Raw genomic sequence first — 18253 nt, forward strand, 5'->3', positions numbered from 1 at the left:
GGGGAGACTCCATGTCTTGTGCCTCATTAACTCGGTACCTTTGTCTCCTCTGCCATCTCCAACAGACCTCAAAGTACCCCCCATAAATATCCACTTTAAGTAAAACATTGAATCTTCTGTGCAAACGTGACCCTAGGTCCCCTTTCCCATGCCAGCCGGATTCCCGGAAATTCTGCAGCTACCACTTTGCCCCATCTTTTTGTCTTGACCCTGTTTGCAAAGAAAAACTGAGTTGAGGGTAGTGGGCACGACTGACAGTTGTGGTAGGGCTTAGGTAGATGAGGGGGTGTGGCCCGGGGGGAGGGGCTGAGGGAGCAGGAGGCGGGGCTGGAAGTGAGGGGCAAGGCTTATGGGGCAGGAGGTGAGAACTACGGGCGGGGCTTAGGAGAAGGTGCTGAGAACCGGAGTGGGGCTTAAGTTGGTTCAGAGGCAGGCGGTCAGAAAGTGAGAGAGCATTTAGAGGGAGTAGCGTTTATCTGAAGGGAGAGGCTTCAAGGGGAAACTGCGGGAGAGCAAGGTGTCAGGAGAGGTGGGACTTAACTGTTAGGAGAAGATGCTGAGCTGTGGGCATTCAGGCTGTTCAGGCCAAGGGGAGAGAAGGAGGCACCTAAGAGAGGAGTAACTAAAGAAGTCCCTGAGAGAGGGGGAGTTAGTAGGAACGGCTGAGTAGAACTGGTCCTAACTGCTTAGGGGGTGGGGACCGAGTTAGGGGCGAGGCTTATAGACAGTATAGGAGGGGGCAGTGTAAAGTGTATTAGAGCTGTGGTTCTAACTTCAACCTGCGTCAGAATCACCTAAAGAGTACTTTACAAGACAGATCCCTAGGCCCTACCTTCGGGGTTTCTGGTTCAGAAGGTCTGGGGCAGGAGGCCTGAGAATTTCCGTTTGTAACAATTTCCCAGGTGCTGCTGCTGCTGGTCTCTGAACCATACTTTGAGAACCACCGACTTAAGGGAACGCTTTAGAGGTGCAAGGCAGAAATATCGCGCAGCTGTTAGAGGTGGAGCTTAAATGCTGTGGACGGAAGGTGCTGGGCTTAAGCGCAAGGGGGCGTGGTTCAGCCTAAGAGGCTGAGGCGGGGCCTAAGGAAAGAGGTGTGGCTGGGGGCGGGGCTTACGAGGGACTGATGGACTTCTAGAGAGTAGGTGCTTGGAGGTGCGGAAGAACGGGAGAGACTTCTTGAGACTGGGGCGAGGAGGACGAATTTTGAGACGATAGGCGGAGCTTATGATAATTAAGCTCTGAAATATGCGTGATTTAGAACTGGGGGCGGGGCCTAAGTGTAGATTTACACGAGGGGCGTGGCTCAACCGTATGTGCGGAGCGTGTGGGCGGTGCCCTTGGAAGAGGTGGGCGCTCAGGGCGCAGGCGCACTTTGGTCAGCTCGCGCACCGGAAGCGGCCAAGGCTCTTCCCTCCTGCGTCCCTGAGCCAGTGCGCAGGCGCACTTCCCTTTCCCGGTCGTCGCGACCGCCTCCTCTTTCCGCTCCTCCACGCCGGCGCCTCCGAGACGGGCGCGACTTCCGCTTCCGGGCGGGCCGGCGGGCGGGCGGCGCGGGGCAGCCGGGGAGGGGGAGGGGGCGGCACTTCCGGTCGGGCCCTCGGGTCTCCCCCGAGCGGCGGCGCCTCCTCCGCCTCCTCGGCCTCCTCCCGGCGGAGACCCCGGCGCCGGTGAGTGACGGGGCGCGTGGCCCGGGGGCCTGGGGGCAGCGAGGGCGGGGGGCCCCGCCCTGGCCCGCTCTGGTCCCCAGAACGTCCCCATCAGTGCTTCTCCCGCCAGGCCCTCGCCAGGGGGCCCCCAATCACTGCTACCCCATAAGACCTCTCCAGATATCTCCCCATCAACGCCCCCATGTAGGACGGCTGCCAAGATGTCCTCATTCGTGGCGATCTCCCAGACTGCTGCCAGGGCCCCCCACTAATGCATTCTCATAGGATCCTTTCTGGATAGTCCCCCGTCATTGCTTCCTCCAGGACAGCCCCCAACATGCCACCAGCATTGCCTGCCCCCCATGCAGGGCAGCTACCCGTGAACCCTCCGTTAGTATCCCCTATAGGTTGCCTCCAAAGAGTGTTGCATTAGTGCAACTGCCCCCCGTTATCTCTGTCCACACATAACAGCCTCCTAAAGCTCCTAACACCCCCCTCCGCAGAACACTCCCTTCCTTGGTGTAAAAATTCTTTTCTGGTCAGCGGCCAACAATGCCCTTTTTTCCTTCAGCCCCCTCAGTAATTCCCCTTGAGAATACCCCTTTCAGCCCCCCAACCCTCCCCAAAGAACAGCTCCCTCTAGAGTTCTGCTCTCACACCCACATCCTCTCTTCCTTCAGGTAGAAATAGCTGCCTGTTTAGTCCCAGACTCCCATGGACTATTTCTGCCCCCTCCTACCGCACCCTTATCTGGATCAGCTCCCGTCTTCAGTCCTTCTCCCACAGAACAGTGCCCCCACTGGGAGGCTTTCCCCCTCTTAATTCTCCCTGGCCCTAACAACTCTCGCCCTGACCTGCCACTTCTTACCCACCTCTCCCTCCATTCTCCTGGACATCCTAGAGAAGACCCCTAGCTTCACTAGCACGTGACCTCTTTTTTCTCTAGGCATTCATTCATTCACTCGTTCTTCATTGAACCTAGTTCAGGGCATACACCTGTGAAGGAGAGAGAGGCACCCAGTCTTCCATCTTGTAGGGTTTTACAGTCTCATTGAGGAGACAGATCAAAAACAAGAAAATAAACAAGATAAATGCTGTCTTCTGCGTTCTCCGAGAGCCTGATGAGCAACTTCAGAGACAAAACCTGAGTTAGTATGCAGAGATCTAGGTGGCCTGTTCCAGGCAGAAGGAATAGCAAGTGCAAAGGCCCTGAGGTGTCATGAACATGGTGTGTAGAGGAGTGACAGGGAAGGCCTGTGAGGTTGGAGTGGAGGAATTGAAGGGAAGAACTGGGGGAGAAGGGGTTTGATCTCATAGGGCCTTGGAGGGGAGGGCATTTCGATCAATTATCTGGCCTATGTCAGCTCTACCGAGCCCAGAATTTTCTTCATTTGTTCATTGATTCATTGCTCAACAACTGTTTAATGAGCACCTCCTGTACACTGGGGATGCAGCAGAGAACAAAATAGACAAGAATCCCTGTGCTCATGGAGTGCATATGCTAGTTCATGGGGCAGACAGTTAAAAAACAAAATGTGTGTGTATGTGTGAAGAAAATACAGTGGGATAAGGGTGTAGAGTTACAGGGGCTGCAGGGTCAGAAAGGGTGTCAGGAAGACCTCTTTCAAGAGAGTCTTGTTGTCATCTTGTCCTCCCAGAAAGCCTCACACTAAAAAGTGACACCTGTGTGTAACTCTCCCTCCTGTGGACAGCTCTGCCCCTCCAGGGGGTCTTAACAGCTCCCTTCCCTGAAGAGGGCAGTGGTTAAGAGGATGGGTCCTGGATTCCACTAGTGTTTATCTCTCTGAGCAAACCACGCCTTCTTTTCCTAGCCTCATTCATTCACTTATTTCACAAATATTTTTGGAGACAGACACTGTTTCAGGTCCTGGGAATGGAGCAGTGAACAAAACAGATAAAATCCTTGCCTGCATGGAGCCCACCTTCTAGAGGGGAGGCTGCCACCAAGACAGACATAAGCAGAATATATGGTTTATTAGATGATGCTGACTGGAAAGGAGGGTAATGAGGCAGGCTGGGGAGACAGGAGTGTGGGTCTGGCGGATGGGTTACAGCGGTCATGGAGAGCCTCACTGAGCAGACGGCATTTGAGCAAAGACGTGAGAGAGTGAGAGAGGTGTATATGTGGAGTCAGAGCATTCCAGGCAGAAGCAACAGCCAGTGCAAAGGCTCTGGGGCAGGAATGGAGCTGGCATGTTAGAAGAGCAGCCAGGAAGCCATGGGGGCTGTGTACATTATAAGGACTTTGATTTTGAGTCAGATGGTGTCACTGTAGGGTTTTGAGCAGATGAGGGACATGGTTTTGCCTTAGTCATCCTGTGTATAAATTATCTTATGAGTCTGTTGTGAAGTTTGAGTGAGACAAGCAACATCAGGCACCTAGTACAGGCCCTGTGAGTGTTCAGTAAATGTCTGTGGCTAGGCCTGAGGTTCGGTGGCAGGAAAGTGGGTGGGGCAAAGTATGTTTCCAGTGTAAGGCGAATGGGTCCTTCCTTTATTTTGGAGGAATATTGAAAGACGGGACAACAGCATGCACTCTGGAGCCTCACCACCTGCCTTCAACTCCCGGCCCTGCCGCTCGTTAGTGGTATGACCTTAGGAGATTAATTTACCTCTCTTGCCCTCAGTCTCCTCCTCTGTTAAATAGGGTTAATAACTGTGACCATCTTTTAGGGTTATTGGGAAGATTCATTGAGTCAGCACATGTAAAAGAGTTAGAAGTGTATTGGCATGTAGAAAGGTCTGATTCAGTGTTACATGTTAGTATATGTCACCATTATTGTCATTAACAGACCAGAATTTCATCACAAGGCATCTTTGTTGCAGTGAAGTGGCCCGCAGGTCCTGACATCAGGGAGACCTGGAATCCAACACCTGCTTTCCCCTTTACTGGCTACATGACCTTGGGGAAATGGCCCACCCCTTCTCCTCAGTTTCACCATTTATAAAATGGGACCAATGACCATACAGCACTATTGTGAGGCATCAGGGTGATGGTACCTATGAAACTGGTTGAACAATAAACATGAGCTGTTATGATTATGGCTGTGGTTGCTGTTGGACCCATGCCCCTTGGGAGGGGTTCCCCCCATCATGCCTCTCTGTGTGAAACCCTCCCGTGACAGATCTTCTTTTAGAAAGACACCACTTAAGGCCTAGGTCCCCTGAAAGAGGAACTGTCTCATTTCCCAGTGGAAATAATCGTGCGCCTGATGAATTCCCTGCTCCCTTCTCAGTGGCAGCCCTTCAGCCTCTGCCTGCCCTCCCCCGGGCCCTCCTCATAACATCACTGCCCGCAGAATTCCTTCTCCTGGGGACTACCCCCCCCCCATGTCAGCATCATCTCTGCTAAATGTCCCCCTCCCCTCTCTTAAGGAGTTCTGGGCAGCTTAGTCTCATCCCTTTACTCATTCAACAATTATTTATCAATATAGGCATTTACAGCTATAAATTTACCTCTGAGCACTGCTTTAGCTGCATCTCCTAAGTTTTGGTATGTTGTGTTTCCATTGTTATTCATCTAATTTTTTATTCATCTGATTTTTTGGTGCACCCATTGGTGATTTAGGTGGGTATTGTTTAATTCCCACATGCCAGCAAATATTTACGGGGCACCCACACTGTGCCAGTCTAGGTGCTAGGTGCTGGGGGCACAGTGGTGAACAAGACAGGCCAGGTCCTCGCTCTCTTAGGTGAGGAGGCCAGACAGTAAACACACCACAAAGGAAATGTACACAGTGAGTTGGTGGCAATGACCATGATGAAAAAATGCAGTAGGACGAGGGGCAGGCAAGTGATGGGGTGGAGGGTGTCACTTCTCTTGGACGTGACATCTGAGCAGAGGCCTGAAGGAGGCACTGAGGGAGCCTTGAGATCTGGGGAAGAATGTTCCAGGCAGAGGGCACAGTCTCACCACATCACTGCTCCGTCTGTTAGGACGGTAACCACCTTTCCCTCCCACCAGCCCCATGTATAAATGCCCCTCATAACCCAGACAGCACCCCCAAATAAGGCTCCTACCCCCACACTTCCACCCCCACCTTCCTCCACCTCAGGGAACAACCCTGGTAAAACAACTCTGGGAGGGGCAGGGGTAGGTCGAGCTACAGACTTGCTGTGTCCTTGGGCAAGTCACTTGACTTCTCCGTGCCTCTGTTTTCTCATTTGTCCCACAGGGATAACAACAGTCCTTATGTCCTGGTCTAATAGAGTCATGGTGAGGATTCAGTGAGTGAGTACATGTGACATGCTTAGAGTGGTGGCTGGCCTGTAGGAAATGCCCAGTCAACAGAGGCCATCATTACCCTGTGCTCTAATGGAGGTGGGCCAGGCCAGTGGCAGCTTTCCCAAGACACCTTCCCTCCTCTCTGCCATGCACCCTCATCGCTGCCCTCCTCCCCGTCACCCAGCCCCCTCCAGTGCTGGCTCTGTCTGTGGTTCCACCACCACCCTGGCCACGCCTTTGCTCCTTCCGGAGATCAGATTAACTAGAGGGGGTGTGAAGGGCATGGGATATTGAGTCTTGTCCAAGGACACCCAGAGCTGGTGGCTAAAAATATCAACCTCCAGGCGGGGCTGGAGGAGACACTCACCTTACACCTATGGGGGGAAAGAGCCAGTCGGGCAGATGGGGGCTGATGGGCCCTGGCCTTGGTGGGCCCACTGACCCCTACAGTGGGCTGGGCGCAGAGCCAGGCCCCCAGCGGGGAGGGCTGATGGCCCAGAAGCATGCTGGACCTCGGGGGCCCTTCTCCTGCTGGCTCCCCGCTGACTCAGTGGAGAGGTGTCTGAGGCCCCTGGGTGGGTCTGAGGCTCAGAGATCAACTGCAGGAGCCGAGGTTCCAGGGGGTGGGGTGGGGGCAGTTGTAGACAGCAGTCACCTGGGATGGACAGTCCTGTAAAGAAGGTGCCCAGAGAATGACTGCCATCGTGGAGGGCACAGGGAAAGCCCCCAGGGGTGAGGGCAGAAACCGGTATTCCTTGAGCCTCTGCCATCAGGCTCCACCCAGGTGTGACGTCACTGAAGGGGACTGAATGAGCTCTGCCTACGGGCATGTTTCCTGACCTCTGTCAGCCCGCTTAACTCCTCCTGCAGTCTCGGGGTGACCGCCCCCTTTTAGAAATGGCAAGTGTGGATCAGGAAGGAGATGGGGCTTGAACCAGGTCTGCCCAGGCCCTGGCCCCTGTTTTCCGCTGTATCAGGTGCCTCCTCTCAGTGCCAGCCCCCCTGCTGTAACTTGCTTCTGGCAGGCAAGCAGGTCTTCCCAGTGTAGTAAAAGGACACACCCCTCCCCCACACTGACTTCATCTCGGGTGCCTTGGTTTTTCCTGACTTTCTACTACTGGTTCTTGGAGCGATGACAGGGGAATGCCTTCCCCTTACCTAGTGCTTACAGAGGGCCAGGAAGCATCCCCCTGAAGAGCCTGACATAGATAGCAGCCGTTTGAGGTAGGGATGTGCTTTGTCACTTCCATTTGTAGATGAGGAAATTGAGGCACAGAGAGGTTCAGGAACTGCCTGTGGTCACACAGCTTAGATTCAAATCTGGCATTCTGGTTCCAGGGGCTGTCTTCTCACCACTCTGATAGTACTATTACCATTTGTCAACGGCAAAACCTGAGGAGATGGAGAACAGAGAGCTGGTGTGTGTGTGGGGGGGGTGCAAGGCCTAAGAGAGTTGCACCTAAGGGTGCAGAGGCCTAAGAGAGTTTGCAAACAGCACTGAGAGCAGAGATTGGGGTGCTGGGAGAACCAGAGTCCGAGAAGGAGAGGAGGGCCTGCAGCCAGTCCTGGGGATAGAGGGTCGGGGAATGGATAGACAAGAATGTGAGGACCCTGGATAAGATGGGAGAGATGGAAGGAATCGGAGAGACAGGATGGAGATGAGGAGCAAAGAGGACACAGAGGAGGTGAGGGGTGGAGGAGGAGAGGTCTCTGGGCCGCGGACCAGGAGGAAGACTGCTCTCCGGGCTGGGAGGACAGAGGGAGGGGGGCCCCGGCGCACCGAGAGAGCCAGCGCGAGTCCTGTGTCCTCAGCCCCGTCCTCTTCTCCGCAGGGTCTCCCGTCTCCCACCCCGCCCGAGATGGAGGCAAACCCAGCGGGCAGCGGCGCCGGGGGTGGCGGGAGCAGCGGCATAGGGGGCGAGGACGGGGTGCACTTCCAGAGCTACCCCTTCGACTTCCTGGAGTTCCTCAACCACCAGCGCTTCGAGCCCATGGAGCTCTACGGGGAGCACGCGAAGGCGGTGGTGGCCCTGCCCTGCACCCCAGGGCCCCCGCCCCAGCCGCCGCCCCAGCCGCCGCCGCCGCAGTATGACTACCCGCCCCAGTCCACCTTCAAGCCCAAGGCGGAGGCGCCTTCCTCGTCGTCCTCGTCGTCGTCCTCGTCGTCGTCGTCGTCCTCCTCCTCGTCCTCTTCCCAAGCCAAGAAGCCCGACCCGCCCCTGCCACCCGCCTTCGGGGCCCCGCCGCCGCCCCTCTTTGACGCTGCCTTCCCCGCCCCGCAGTGGGGCATCGTCGACCTCTCGGGACACCAGCACCTGTTTGGGAACCTGAAGCGCGGAGGGCCGGTGTCCGGGCCGGCGGTGACGCAGGGACTGGCCACTCCCGCCGGGACCCCCGCACCGCTTCCTGCCCCCTCGCAGACCCCCCCGGGACCCGCCGCAGGGGCGGCCTGCGACCCCACCAAGGACGACAAGGGCTACTTCCGAAGGCTGAAGTACCTGATGGAGCGGCGCTTCCCCTGCGGCGTGTGCCAGAAGTCCTTCAAGCAGTCCTCGCACCTGGTGCAGCACATGCTGGTGCACTCGGGCGAGAGGCCCTACGAGTGCGGCGTCTGCGGCCGCACCTACAACCACGTCTCCAGCCTCATCCGCCACCGCCGCTGCCACAAGGACGTGCCGCCTGCTGCCGGGGGCCCGCCGCAGCCCAGCGCGCCTCTCCCACCGCTGGGGCTCCCGGCGCCCGCCGCCAGCGCCCCCGCCGCAGCCCCCACCTCCGCGCCCTCGGGACCGCCCGCCACGCCCGCGGCGCCCGCCGCCTCGGCCGACGCGAACGCGGCCCCCGCCGCCCCCGCGGGTGTGGGGGCGCCCCCTCCGGGGGCGGGGGGCGGCGAGGGCCCCTTTGCCTGCCCGCTCTGCTGGAAGGTCTTCAAGAAGCCCAGCCACCTCCACCAGCACCAGATCATCCACACGGGCGAGAAGCCCTTCTCCTGCTCTGTGTGCAGCAAGAGCTTCAACCGCAGGGAGAGCCTCAAGCGGCACGTGAAGACGCACTCGGCCGACCTTCTGCGCCTGCCCTGCGGCATCTGCGGTAAGGCCTTCCGCGACGCCGCCTACCTCCTCAAGCACCAGGCGGCCCACGCGGCGGCGGGGGCCGCGGGGCCTCGGCCCGTGTACCCCTGCGACCTGTGCGGCAAGTCCTACTCGGCGCCCCAGAGCCTGCTCCGGCACAAGGCAGCCCACGCCCCGCCCGCCGCCCCCGACGCGCCCAAGGACGGGGCGGCCTCGGTCCCGCAGCCCCCGCCCACCTTCCCCCCGGGCCCCTATCTCCTGCCCCCCGACCCTCCCGCCACGGACAGCGAGAAGGCAGCGGCGGCCGCAGCGGCCGTCGTGTACGGTGCCGTGCCCGTCCCGCTCCTGGGGGCCCACCCGCTGCTGCTCGGCGGAGCGGGGACCAGCGGGGCCGGAGGTTCCGGCGCCAGCGTCCCGGGAAAGACGTTCTGCTGCGGCATCTGCGGGCGCGGCTTCGGGCGCCGGGAGACCTTGAAGCGCCACGAGCGCATCCACACCGGCGAGAAGCCGCACCAGTGCCCCGTGTGCGGGAAGCGCTTCCGCGAGTCCTTCCACCTGAGCAAGCACCACGTGGTGCACACTCGCGAGCGGCCCTACAAGTGCGAGTTGTGTGGCAAGGTCTTCGGCTACCCGCAGAGCCTCACCCGCCACCGCCAGGTGCACCGGCTCCAGCTGCCCTGCGCCCTGGCCGGGGCCGCCGGCCTCCCGGCCACCCAGGGGGCACCGGGAACCTGTGGCCCAGGCGGCTCGGCCACGTCCGCGGGCGCTGCCGATGGACTGAGCTACGCGTGCTCGGATTGTGGCGAGCACTTCCCGGATCTCTTCCACGTCATGAGCCACAAGGAGGCCCACATGGCGGAGAAGCCCTACGGCTGCGACGCCTGCGGCAAGACCTTTGGCTTCATTGAGAACCTCATGTGGCACAAGCTGGTCCACCAGGCGGCCCCGGAGCGCCTGCTCCCGCCCACGCCCGGCGGTCCGCAGCCCCCGGATGGCTCCAGCAGCACTGATGCGGCCAGCGTGCTGGACAACGGGCTGGCGGGAGAGGTGGGGGCAGCCGTGGCGGCTCTGGCAGGGGTGTCTGGGGGCGATGATGCAAGCGGGGCAGCGGTGGCTGGGGGCGGCGGGGGTGCCAGCTCGGGCCCAGAGCGCTTCAGCTGTGCCACCTGCGGCCAGAGCTTCAAGCATTTCTTGGGCCTGGTGACTCACAAGTACGTGCACCTGGTGCGGCGGACCCTGGGCTGCGGCCTCTGCGGCCAGAGTTTCGCGGGTGCCTACGACCTGCTCCTGCACCGCCGCAGCCACCGGCAGAAGCGGGGCTTCCGCTGCCCGGTGTGTGGCAAGCGCTTCTGGGAGGCGGCGCTGCTGATGCGCCACCAGCGCTGCCACACGGAGCAGCGGCCCTACCGGTGTGGCGTGTGTGGCCGAGGCTTCCTGCGCTCCTGGTACCTGCGGCAGCACCGCGTGGTGCACACGGGCGAGCGGGCCTTCAAGTGCGGCGTGTGCGCCAAGCGCTTCGCGCAGTCATCCAGCCTGGCGGAGCACCGCCGGCTGCACGCCGTGGCCCGGCCCCAGCGCTGCGGCGCCTGCGGCAAGACCTTCCGCTACCGCTCCAACCTGCTGGAGCACCAGCGGCTACACCTGGGCGAGCGCGCCTACCGCTGCGAGCACTGCGGCAAAGGCTTCTTCTACTTGAGCTCCGTGCTGCGCCACCAGCGCGCGCACGAGCCGCCGCGGCCCGAGCTCCGCTGCCCCGCCTGCCTCAAGGCCTTCAAGGATCCCGGCTACTTCCGCAAGCACCTGGCGGCCCACCAGGGCGGCCGGCCCTTCCGCTGCTCCTCGTGTGGCGAGGGCTTCGCCAACACCTATGGTCTCAAGAAACACCGCCTGGCGCACAAGGCCGAAGGCCTCGGGGGGCCTGGAGCGGGGGCGGGCACCTTGGCCGGGAAGGATGCCTGACCCGGGGGTCTCCCATCCGCCACTCCAGTCAGATGTCCCCTTCTGGACTGGCCTCTCCCCGGGCGGCTGGTCAGATTCCTCCCCCTCCTCGTTGTTGCCCCGTCCGTCCTTCAGACCTTCGGACAGACTAGCCTCCTTCAAGGCGCACGCCGTACAAACTCAAGACTGAATCACTCCTCTCCTGGACCTCTCTGGCCCTCTTCTCATCCCACCAGACACTGAAGTTGATCCTCCGTCCACCCCCGTTTTGTCACCCTCATCGGCCCCCCGCCCCCACAGCATTCTGTCCCCAATAAGCCTCGGTGGAGATGGGTCTGAACTGCCCCTCCCCCTTCTTTTGGGCTCTGGCCAGACAGTGGAATATGAGCGGAGTGGAGAGAGCACGAGGGGTGACAGGGTGCTCTTTTGGATTGTCGGGGTGGGGGGGGGGGGCGGGGCGGCAGACGCGGCTTGTACAGAGCGGAGAATAATAAATCTTATCAACAGGGCCGCTGGAGTTCTTTCTTGCATCCCAGGGAGAGGGGATTAAGTGCTGGCAAATGGAAGGTTGAGAACCTTTGTTTCTCTAGGATTTTGATTCCCTGGCGCCGCGCGCCTCACCCTCAGGCTCTCTACTTTTCCTCATTCACGTGGTATTTACTGAGGATTTGCCACATCCAAGCTGTAGTCTGTGAGTTGGGCAAATGGGGGATGAACAAGACAGGTAAGTTTCTGCTCTCAGGAACTGGCAACGTGCCTGGATTTCTTACCCTTCAAGTTGCTTTCAGCATTCGTTTACTCGGCCCCTTTTCCCCACGAAGTCCCCTGTCTGCGGGGGCCTTTGCTGGATGCTGGGGAAATGTGACTTGTACACCCTCCTGCCCTCAGGAAGATGGAAGAGAACTGGTGAGCTATTGCTATGTGGAAGCCTTGGGTGGACTCCCGTTTGTGATAAAGCTCACTTGCTTGTGCCTCCAGGATGATTTGGGGTTGCTTCAAAAGCCCTCATTTTGGTTCTGGCAACAGTGACATCTACACCCTGCGATGTGTGTTTAGTTATCTCATTTGTCAGAGGATGAGGCTGAGCTTCTGGAGAAGAAAGAGGCTCCGAGGACACCTAGCAAATCCCCGGTGGGACCAAGACTGCAGTCCCCGGCTGTCTTACGCTGAAACCTGAAGACAGAGCCGGTTCAGGGGGCGCTGCCTGGGAGAGTCCAGTTTGACCCACGAGGGCGGCAACCCAGTGTGGCCACCATGCTCTGATGCTGAAGACAGCATGAGACAGACCTCGTGCCAGTGCCCCAGGGCTCAAAAGTCACATGGATATGGAGCACCACACTCCAAAGGACGTGAGAGCACAGGGGAGGCACCTCATCAGACTAGAGGGTGAAGAGCCTCCCGCAGGAGGAGTCACGCCTGAACGATGACGTAAAGCCACAGGCGCTTACCAGGTAAAGCAGGCAGAGAACTCCAGGTGGAGGGTTTGGTGAGTCTGACTAAACCCAGCTATTCCAGAGAGTTTCAAACAGATTGGTATGGCTGGAGAGGTGGGGGTGTGGGAGGCTGGATTCTGAAGGGTCTTGAGTTCCAAATGGCAGAACTTGGATGATCTCATAGGCCAGAGGTGGGAAGCTGGCAGCTACCAGGCTGGGTCCAAGCCGCTAACACATTTTGTTTAGCCTGTGCATTAAAAAATAATAATAATAAAGTTTGACTTAGTTGCCAACATTTGAAAATCAAAAGATTTTACATAATGTGAACTAATGCAACTTCTGAAAAATTGGAAAGATCTAGCAATATGGTTTGTATCTGCTGGGAGCTGAGTAGCCATTACCCTCTTCAGACTGGGTGTACACTTTCCAATCTACCAATTCCCACCACTGTTCGAATCCCAATACTGAGCCCAAGCGTCAGTCGCCGTATTTCACCTCGCTAGTGTTGGTATTTTCTCCTTGAACCCGGCCACCTTTCTTATTTATTTACATTGCCACCCAGCTCCAATACACATTCATGTTTCTTATCAAAGCCACAAGGAGCTGTGGGTTGGTGACAAGTCTGGGATCTGTGTTTTTGAAGGACCCATGTGGCTGCAGTGTGGAGAATGAAGAGGGCAGGGCCTGGAGGCTGAGCTGCTGGACAGTTATCCCAATGTCAGACCACTGTTGGTGTGGTCTACAAGAGTAGTGATGATGAGAAGCATTCAGATTCCAAAGATATTTAACTGGCTCAATAGCGGGAATTCGATATGGGATTAGATATGTGGGTGAGGGATGAAGAAGGCTTGAAGAATTGCCAGGTTCTAGCTTGGGTGGTGATGCCAAAGAGATAGGAAACATGGATATTTCTTTGAGGGAAACAGTTATGAATTCTGTTCACATTCTGACTTGTCTGTGGGATATCTTGGGGGTGTTGGGTGAACAGGAAAGTGTGCAAACCCGGGGCTCTCCCTCTTTAATAAGCACGCTGATCTCAGGAGTCCCTTCCTTTTGCCAAACTTCCCTGCCCCAACTCCCATAGCTGAACCGCATAACATCTCTGTACAGCCAGACACTGTCCCCATTCTAAAGATGAGGACACAGAGGTTTGGAGAGAGGTATGCTTCCATCCACTGTTGGTGGCAAGACCGCACTGTGGCCCTTCTGCCCCCACCCCCGAAATGCACACAACCCAAACACAAGGCCGACATAGAGAAACGCTTGTCAAAGTCCTTTAATAGAAAGAAATCTGGAGGCTTCCCACCTCCAGCTCCCAAGTCCTCCTCTTAACCCCACCGCAGTGACTCGACTCTCATTCCACACCCACCACCATGCCGCCATCCCCCAGCCCGTCCTTGGGATGGCCTGGGACCAGGCAGTGAACCGTTTGCTTCAAATTGGGAGTGGAGGAAGTTGGAGAAACCTGAGGCTATTTTGTAGACCTGGGCTCCGAGCCTAACGCTTTAGGAGGCGGCTATGAGGCGGCTGTTTGCTGTCCAGGTTTTCAGTTGCCTCTGAAGAGGAGTCAGGGTGGGTGAAGGAGGGCCCACCATGGGAGTGGGCATAGCAGCTCTTGGAGTCAAGATCCCTACGGTCAGGCTTACACATCCTTGAGGCTCGAGTGCTCTCGGCTATGACTTGGAGACCCTCTGGCTTCGAGGTGCTAGGATCCCAGAGTCTCTTTACGGAGAACCTGGTGGACGTCTTCTGCCTGGGGGTGGGTAGGCATCCCATGTTCAGTGCAATCCAGTGAGGTAGGCAAGAGGTTCCATCCTAGTCCACCCTAGGGAGCCCCCATCATAAGTCCACGGTTCTGCAGACGAAGGGCTGGCCCAGGAACACTATGGCACACCCCGATTCCACCCCTTCCACTCAACCCTGGCTTGCCCTCTGGAGTGCCCAGGCTCTGCTGAGACAAGAAGCTGCTGTGTCCTGCATAAGGACAGCCCAATGAGCAGGCAAATGGGGGCAATGAAATCCAGCCTGTGTTCCTTGCATTTAGCAGGGCATCCACAGGGCTGCATCTGTGCCTTTCTCTGAGTCTGACAGAGGTGCTGTGCGGGTCTGTGGGCATCCTGAACCGCGTTCTTCCTCTGCTCTCAGGATGCGCATGACTATCTCGGTTAGCTCTTGGGTCATCTCTCCCCCAATCTCCCCTTTTCTGTCCCCTGTCTCCTCTTCCCACCCCTCTTCCCGTGGAATCTGCCTCCTCCTTCCCATGTTAACGCCCGGGCGGCCCTGCTCCCTCAGCCTACTGGTCGACCTCCACCTTCACCTTGGCTGTCTCCCCACGTCCCTCTTCCAGAGTGTTTCCTGCGCCACACCCGCTCCCTGACCCCTCGGCCCCCGAGGCCAGCTGGCTTCCAGAGTCTCCCAGCCCCGGTCCCGGCCCCGGCCCGTGGAAGTGGGTGCGCTGGTGCTTGCGGAAGTTGGACGAGTTGTTGAAAGTGCGGTCGCAGAGGGCACAGCGGAAGGGGCGCTCCCCGGTGTGGATGCGGGCGTGGCCGCTCAGCACCGAGGACTGCGTGAAGCCCTTGCCGCAGACGCCGCAGTGGTAGGGCCGCTCGCCCGTGTGCACCCGCTCGTGGTCTCGCATGTCCGACGAGCGGCGGAACGGCTTGGCGCAGAACCTGCAGGCGAACGGCTTCCCCACCGCCGCGCCCGCCGCCGCCGCCGCCATCACCACCTCCGACCTCTCCTGGGGCACCCCGGGCCTCGGGTCCCGCGCCGCGGCCGCCTCTGGGGGCCTCTGTGAGGTCCCCGGCTCCACCCCGTGTCGGTGCTGGTGCCGCAGCAGAGGCGCCAGGGCCTTGAAGGCCCGGGGGCAGAGAGCGCAGCGGTAGGGCCGCTCTCCGGTGTGCAGGCTGTAGTGGGCACGGAGGCTGGCGGGGCCCGGACAGCTGTGGCCACACACATGACACCGACTGGGGTCCCCACCCTGCCTGCCACCCTCCGCCTGGGCCAGGTGGCCATGTTCGTGGAACAGCAGCTCAGAGACCAGCCGGAAGGCAGCTGGGCACAAGGCACAGTGAAGAGAACCTGGCTCTGGGGGCTCAGGCACCAGCGTGGTGTCTGTCACCTTCACCACCTGGATCTCGATGAGGTCACTCGGGGGTGTGGTGGGGTGGCCATCATCAGGCACCAGGACCTGGGTGAGGGGAGAAGAAAGAGGAGCCTGTGGACCCTGTCTCAAGGCCTCCCCAGCATGCCCACACTTACAGAAACATCCACTCCTTTGTAGCCTACTGGGCCCCTCAAGTTCTTGATCCCGTTCTCCATCCTCCAGGCTTCTGCCTACGCCCATCAACTTCCCCTCCTGTCCAAAATACATCATGGGCCCAGCCATTTCTCTCCTCTACCCCAGTTAAAAGCCAATCACTCTCACCTCGACAACTGAAAAAGCCTCCTGAACAGAACCTCTGTTCCTAGCCTGCTCCCGTATATCCCACCTCCCCGAGGCAGCCTGAATGACCTTTAGAAAATGGAAGTCAGATCAGGCCACTTTCCCACTCAAAACCCTCTCAAAGCTCCAACGGCGCTTAAAATCCAAAGCCAGCATCATAATATCCATCATGACCTGGCTCCTGTTTATCTCACTGACCCCTGTGTAACTGTAAGCCAGCACACAGCTGACTGCTGTCGTCTAAATTTAGTTCCCTCTACCCACCTCTATCAGCTCACTCTTTAATTCTCTCATAGAACATAACACGATAAATCTCCTTTATTGTCTATCTCCCCTCCTAGACTGCAAGTCCAAGAAAATAAAGTCCTTATCTGTCTGGTTCACCTCTTTATCTACCGAGCGCAAGGAGAAGCTCAGTAAATGTTTGTTGAGTGAATGAATGTCCTCAGTTACTCTCTAGTCTTCAGTAGGGGAACCTGGGGGAGGTTCCAAAATCACCTGGAGCTGTTATTTCTCCCCCAAAATCCTCCCTTGGCCATTCGAGATGCATCCTTCAGACCCTTGAAGAATCATCTTCCCCCATCCCAACGTGGGTGTCCCATCATAACCCCCACTTTCGTCTGTCAGAGTCTCCTTTCCAACCTTCTACCCAAGTTCACAGCCCCAGCATTTCTCTCGGAGGCCCCGCCCCTCTGAAGGCTCCGCACCCTAGTTACACAAACTCAATCTCTGAGATGCCTCTCCCTGGACCCTTCCCAGGCCCACATGTTCCACCCAACCCCCTCCTCAGGCCCCGCCCAACAGGCCACGCCCCTCCACCCCATTGGCTCCTCCCAATCCCCGCCCCTCGCCCTCCCCGAGAAGCCCCGCCCCCAGGGCTGGAGTCCTAAATACCTCCCCTGCCCAGCCCTAAGCCCCGCCTCGGCCCCGCCCCCTGCCCTGAGACCTCCTCCCGCCTCGAGCTCCCCGCCCAGGCCCGTTCCTCGCCCGCACCAGGTCCGGCGGCTCCGGGGATCGCGGCTCCGGGGCCGCTGAGCTCGGACTCGGGGGCTCCGGGCGCGCGGCAGCCATCTTGTGCCCAGGCCCCGCCCCCGAGGCCAGTGGTCGCACAGGGAAGGGGCGGGACTCGGGCTGGCGTCAGAGCCACCGCGCAGGCGCACTGGAGGGCGGGGCTGGGCTTCCAGGGAGGCTGAGCCCCTCCCCCCACCCGGGGAGGAAAGTGATGCATTTTCTTCCAAATTACCTGTCAACCTGCCAAAAGAGAGAGCCTGCGTGTGGCGCCGGGGCGGCTGGGAAGGCATTCGAATCTCTCTTTTTAACCAACTACAGTAGTAGGCTGTGAAAGTCAATTGACCCTCACCAGCATTTAATAACTTTTGTTCTGTTTTCACTTTACACATTTTTGTCGTGACCTCCTCTGCATGGCTCGTGATAACGTAGTGAGGCAAACTTTACGAGTGTTAGGAGTTTTAAGTCAGTTTATCAGTTTATAGAAAGATATTAAGCCGACAGAAACATGGTGGTTCTGGGATTTAGCGAAAATCCACACATTGGTGTGACGTTTGGGAAACGAAACTCTGGAGGAAAGAGCCCAAGATGGGGTTTTCGGCAGCACCAAGGACAGGGCTGGGCTCGTCTTAGTTATCTACCCATTCATTCCATGGCCTGGCTGTGTGACCTTGGAGAAGTCACTACACTTCTCTGGACCATGTACATATTTTCTCGTGTAGAAACTGTAGGGGGTTGTAAAACCCAATGAGAAAAAGGTATGAAAGACCTTTGGAACACCTCTAAATGTATTCTATGGAAGAGCAGGATAAGAGATGCCTAAACATTGTGATCATTCCTAAATTCACTGTTTCCCCTCCTCTGGGAACATAAGATTGCGCTTTCCTTTGAAGTTAAACGTGGGCATGTGCTTTTATTTGGCCAATGAACCATAGTGGCAGTGATGTGTGTCGACTTCAGCACACAGTCAGAGCCAGGGAGCCGTTCACTGTGTTCTGTTCCTGCCCTTCTGTGCTTGGGGATCTGTCGGACGAAGTGAAGTTTCCATCAGCCTGAGTTCCGGAGTATCTGCAGTGAGCGGAGCCTGGTGCTGCTCTTCCCTGGAGATGTGGCGTTTAAAATAAACGTTTGTTGTGTTAAGCCACTGAACTTTGGGTTGTTTGTTACTGCAGCATAACCTATTCCATCTTAACTGATAAACACAGGGAGCATTTTATTAATATTAATCTTATTATGAACCATATCTGTATACAGAAAGTATTCAGAATACTTGTAAATAGCTCACCATACACGATAATAAACTTAAAATAAACATTACAGATGCAATCCAAGTCCTTTGTGTACCCCATCCATTCCCCTCTCTCCCTCCCCTGATGTTATTAGATTTTGCATTTTCTGTTTATCACCCCCATGCATGTCTTTCTTATTTTGCTACAATTATGAAATGATGTGATATTCCGCATATT

The 18253-nt window shown here is 57.6% G+C and overlaps 2 protein-coding genes across 2 annotated transcripts; one reads left to right on the top strand and one right to left on the bottom strand.

The window, feature by feature from the left end:
• The first annotated feature begins 1448 nt into the window (after positions 1-1448).
• On the top strand, positions 1449-12609 carry ZNF865 (zinc finger protein 865). The gene is made up of 2 exons (XM_070498235.1): positions 1449-1670; positions 7728-12609. Exon 2 carries the CDS (start codon positions 7755-7757, stop codon positions 10920-10922), a length of 3168 nt encoding a protein of 1055 aa, XP_070354336.1. The 5' UTR covers positions 1449-1670; positions 7728-7754; the 3' UTR covers positions 10923-12609.
• Positions 12610-13592: 983 nt separating this feature from the next.
• On the bottom strand, positions 13593-16922 carry ZNF784 (zinc finger protein 784). The gene is made up of 2 exons (XM_014856688.3): positions 16773-16922; positions 13593-15524 (listed from the first exon to the last, which is right to left on the bottom strand). Exons 1-2 carry the CDS (start codon positions 16848-16850, stop codon positions 14628-14630), a joined length of 975 nt encoding a protein of 324 aa, XP_014712174.1. The 5' UTR covers positions 16851-16922; the 3' UTR covers positions 13593-14627.
• Between the last annotated feature and the right edge of the window lie 1331 nt (positions 16923-18253).

The sequence above is a fragment of the Equus asinus genome, chromosome 26 (assembly GCF_041296235.1).
Source record: "Equus asinus isolate D_3611 breed Donkey chromosome 26, EquAss-T2T_v2, whole genome shotgun sequence".
Lineage (NCBI taxonomy): Eukaryota > Metazoa > Chordata > Mammalia > Perissodactyla > Equidae > Equus > Equus asinus.

Bases quoted from the DNA above. Each gene is read 5' to 3' on its own strand.
- ZNF865 (XM_070498235.1), top strand. From the start codon at position 7,755: ATGGAGGCAAACCCAGCGGGCAGCGGCGCCGGGGGTGGCGGGAGCAGC.
- ZNF784 (XM_014856688.3), bottom strand. From the start codon at position 16,850: ATGGCTGCCGCGCGCCCGGAGCCCCCGAGTCCGAGCTCAGCGGCCCCG. The intron at 15,525-16,772 runs GTGCGGGCGAGG...CCCCTCACCCAG, and splicing joins CCCCGGAGCCGCCGGACCTG to GTCCTGGTGCCTGATGATGG.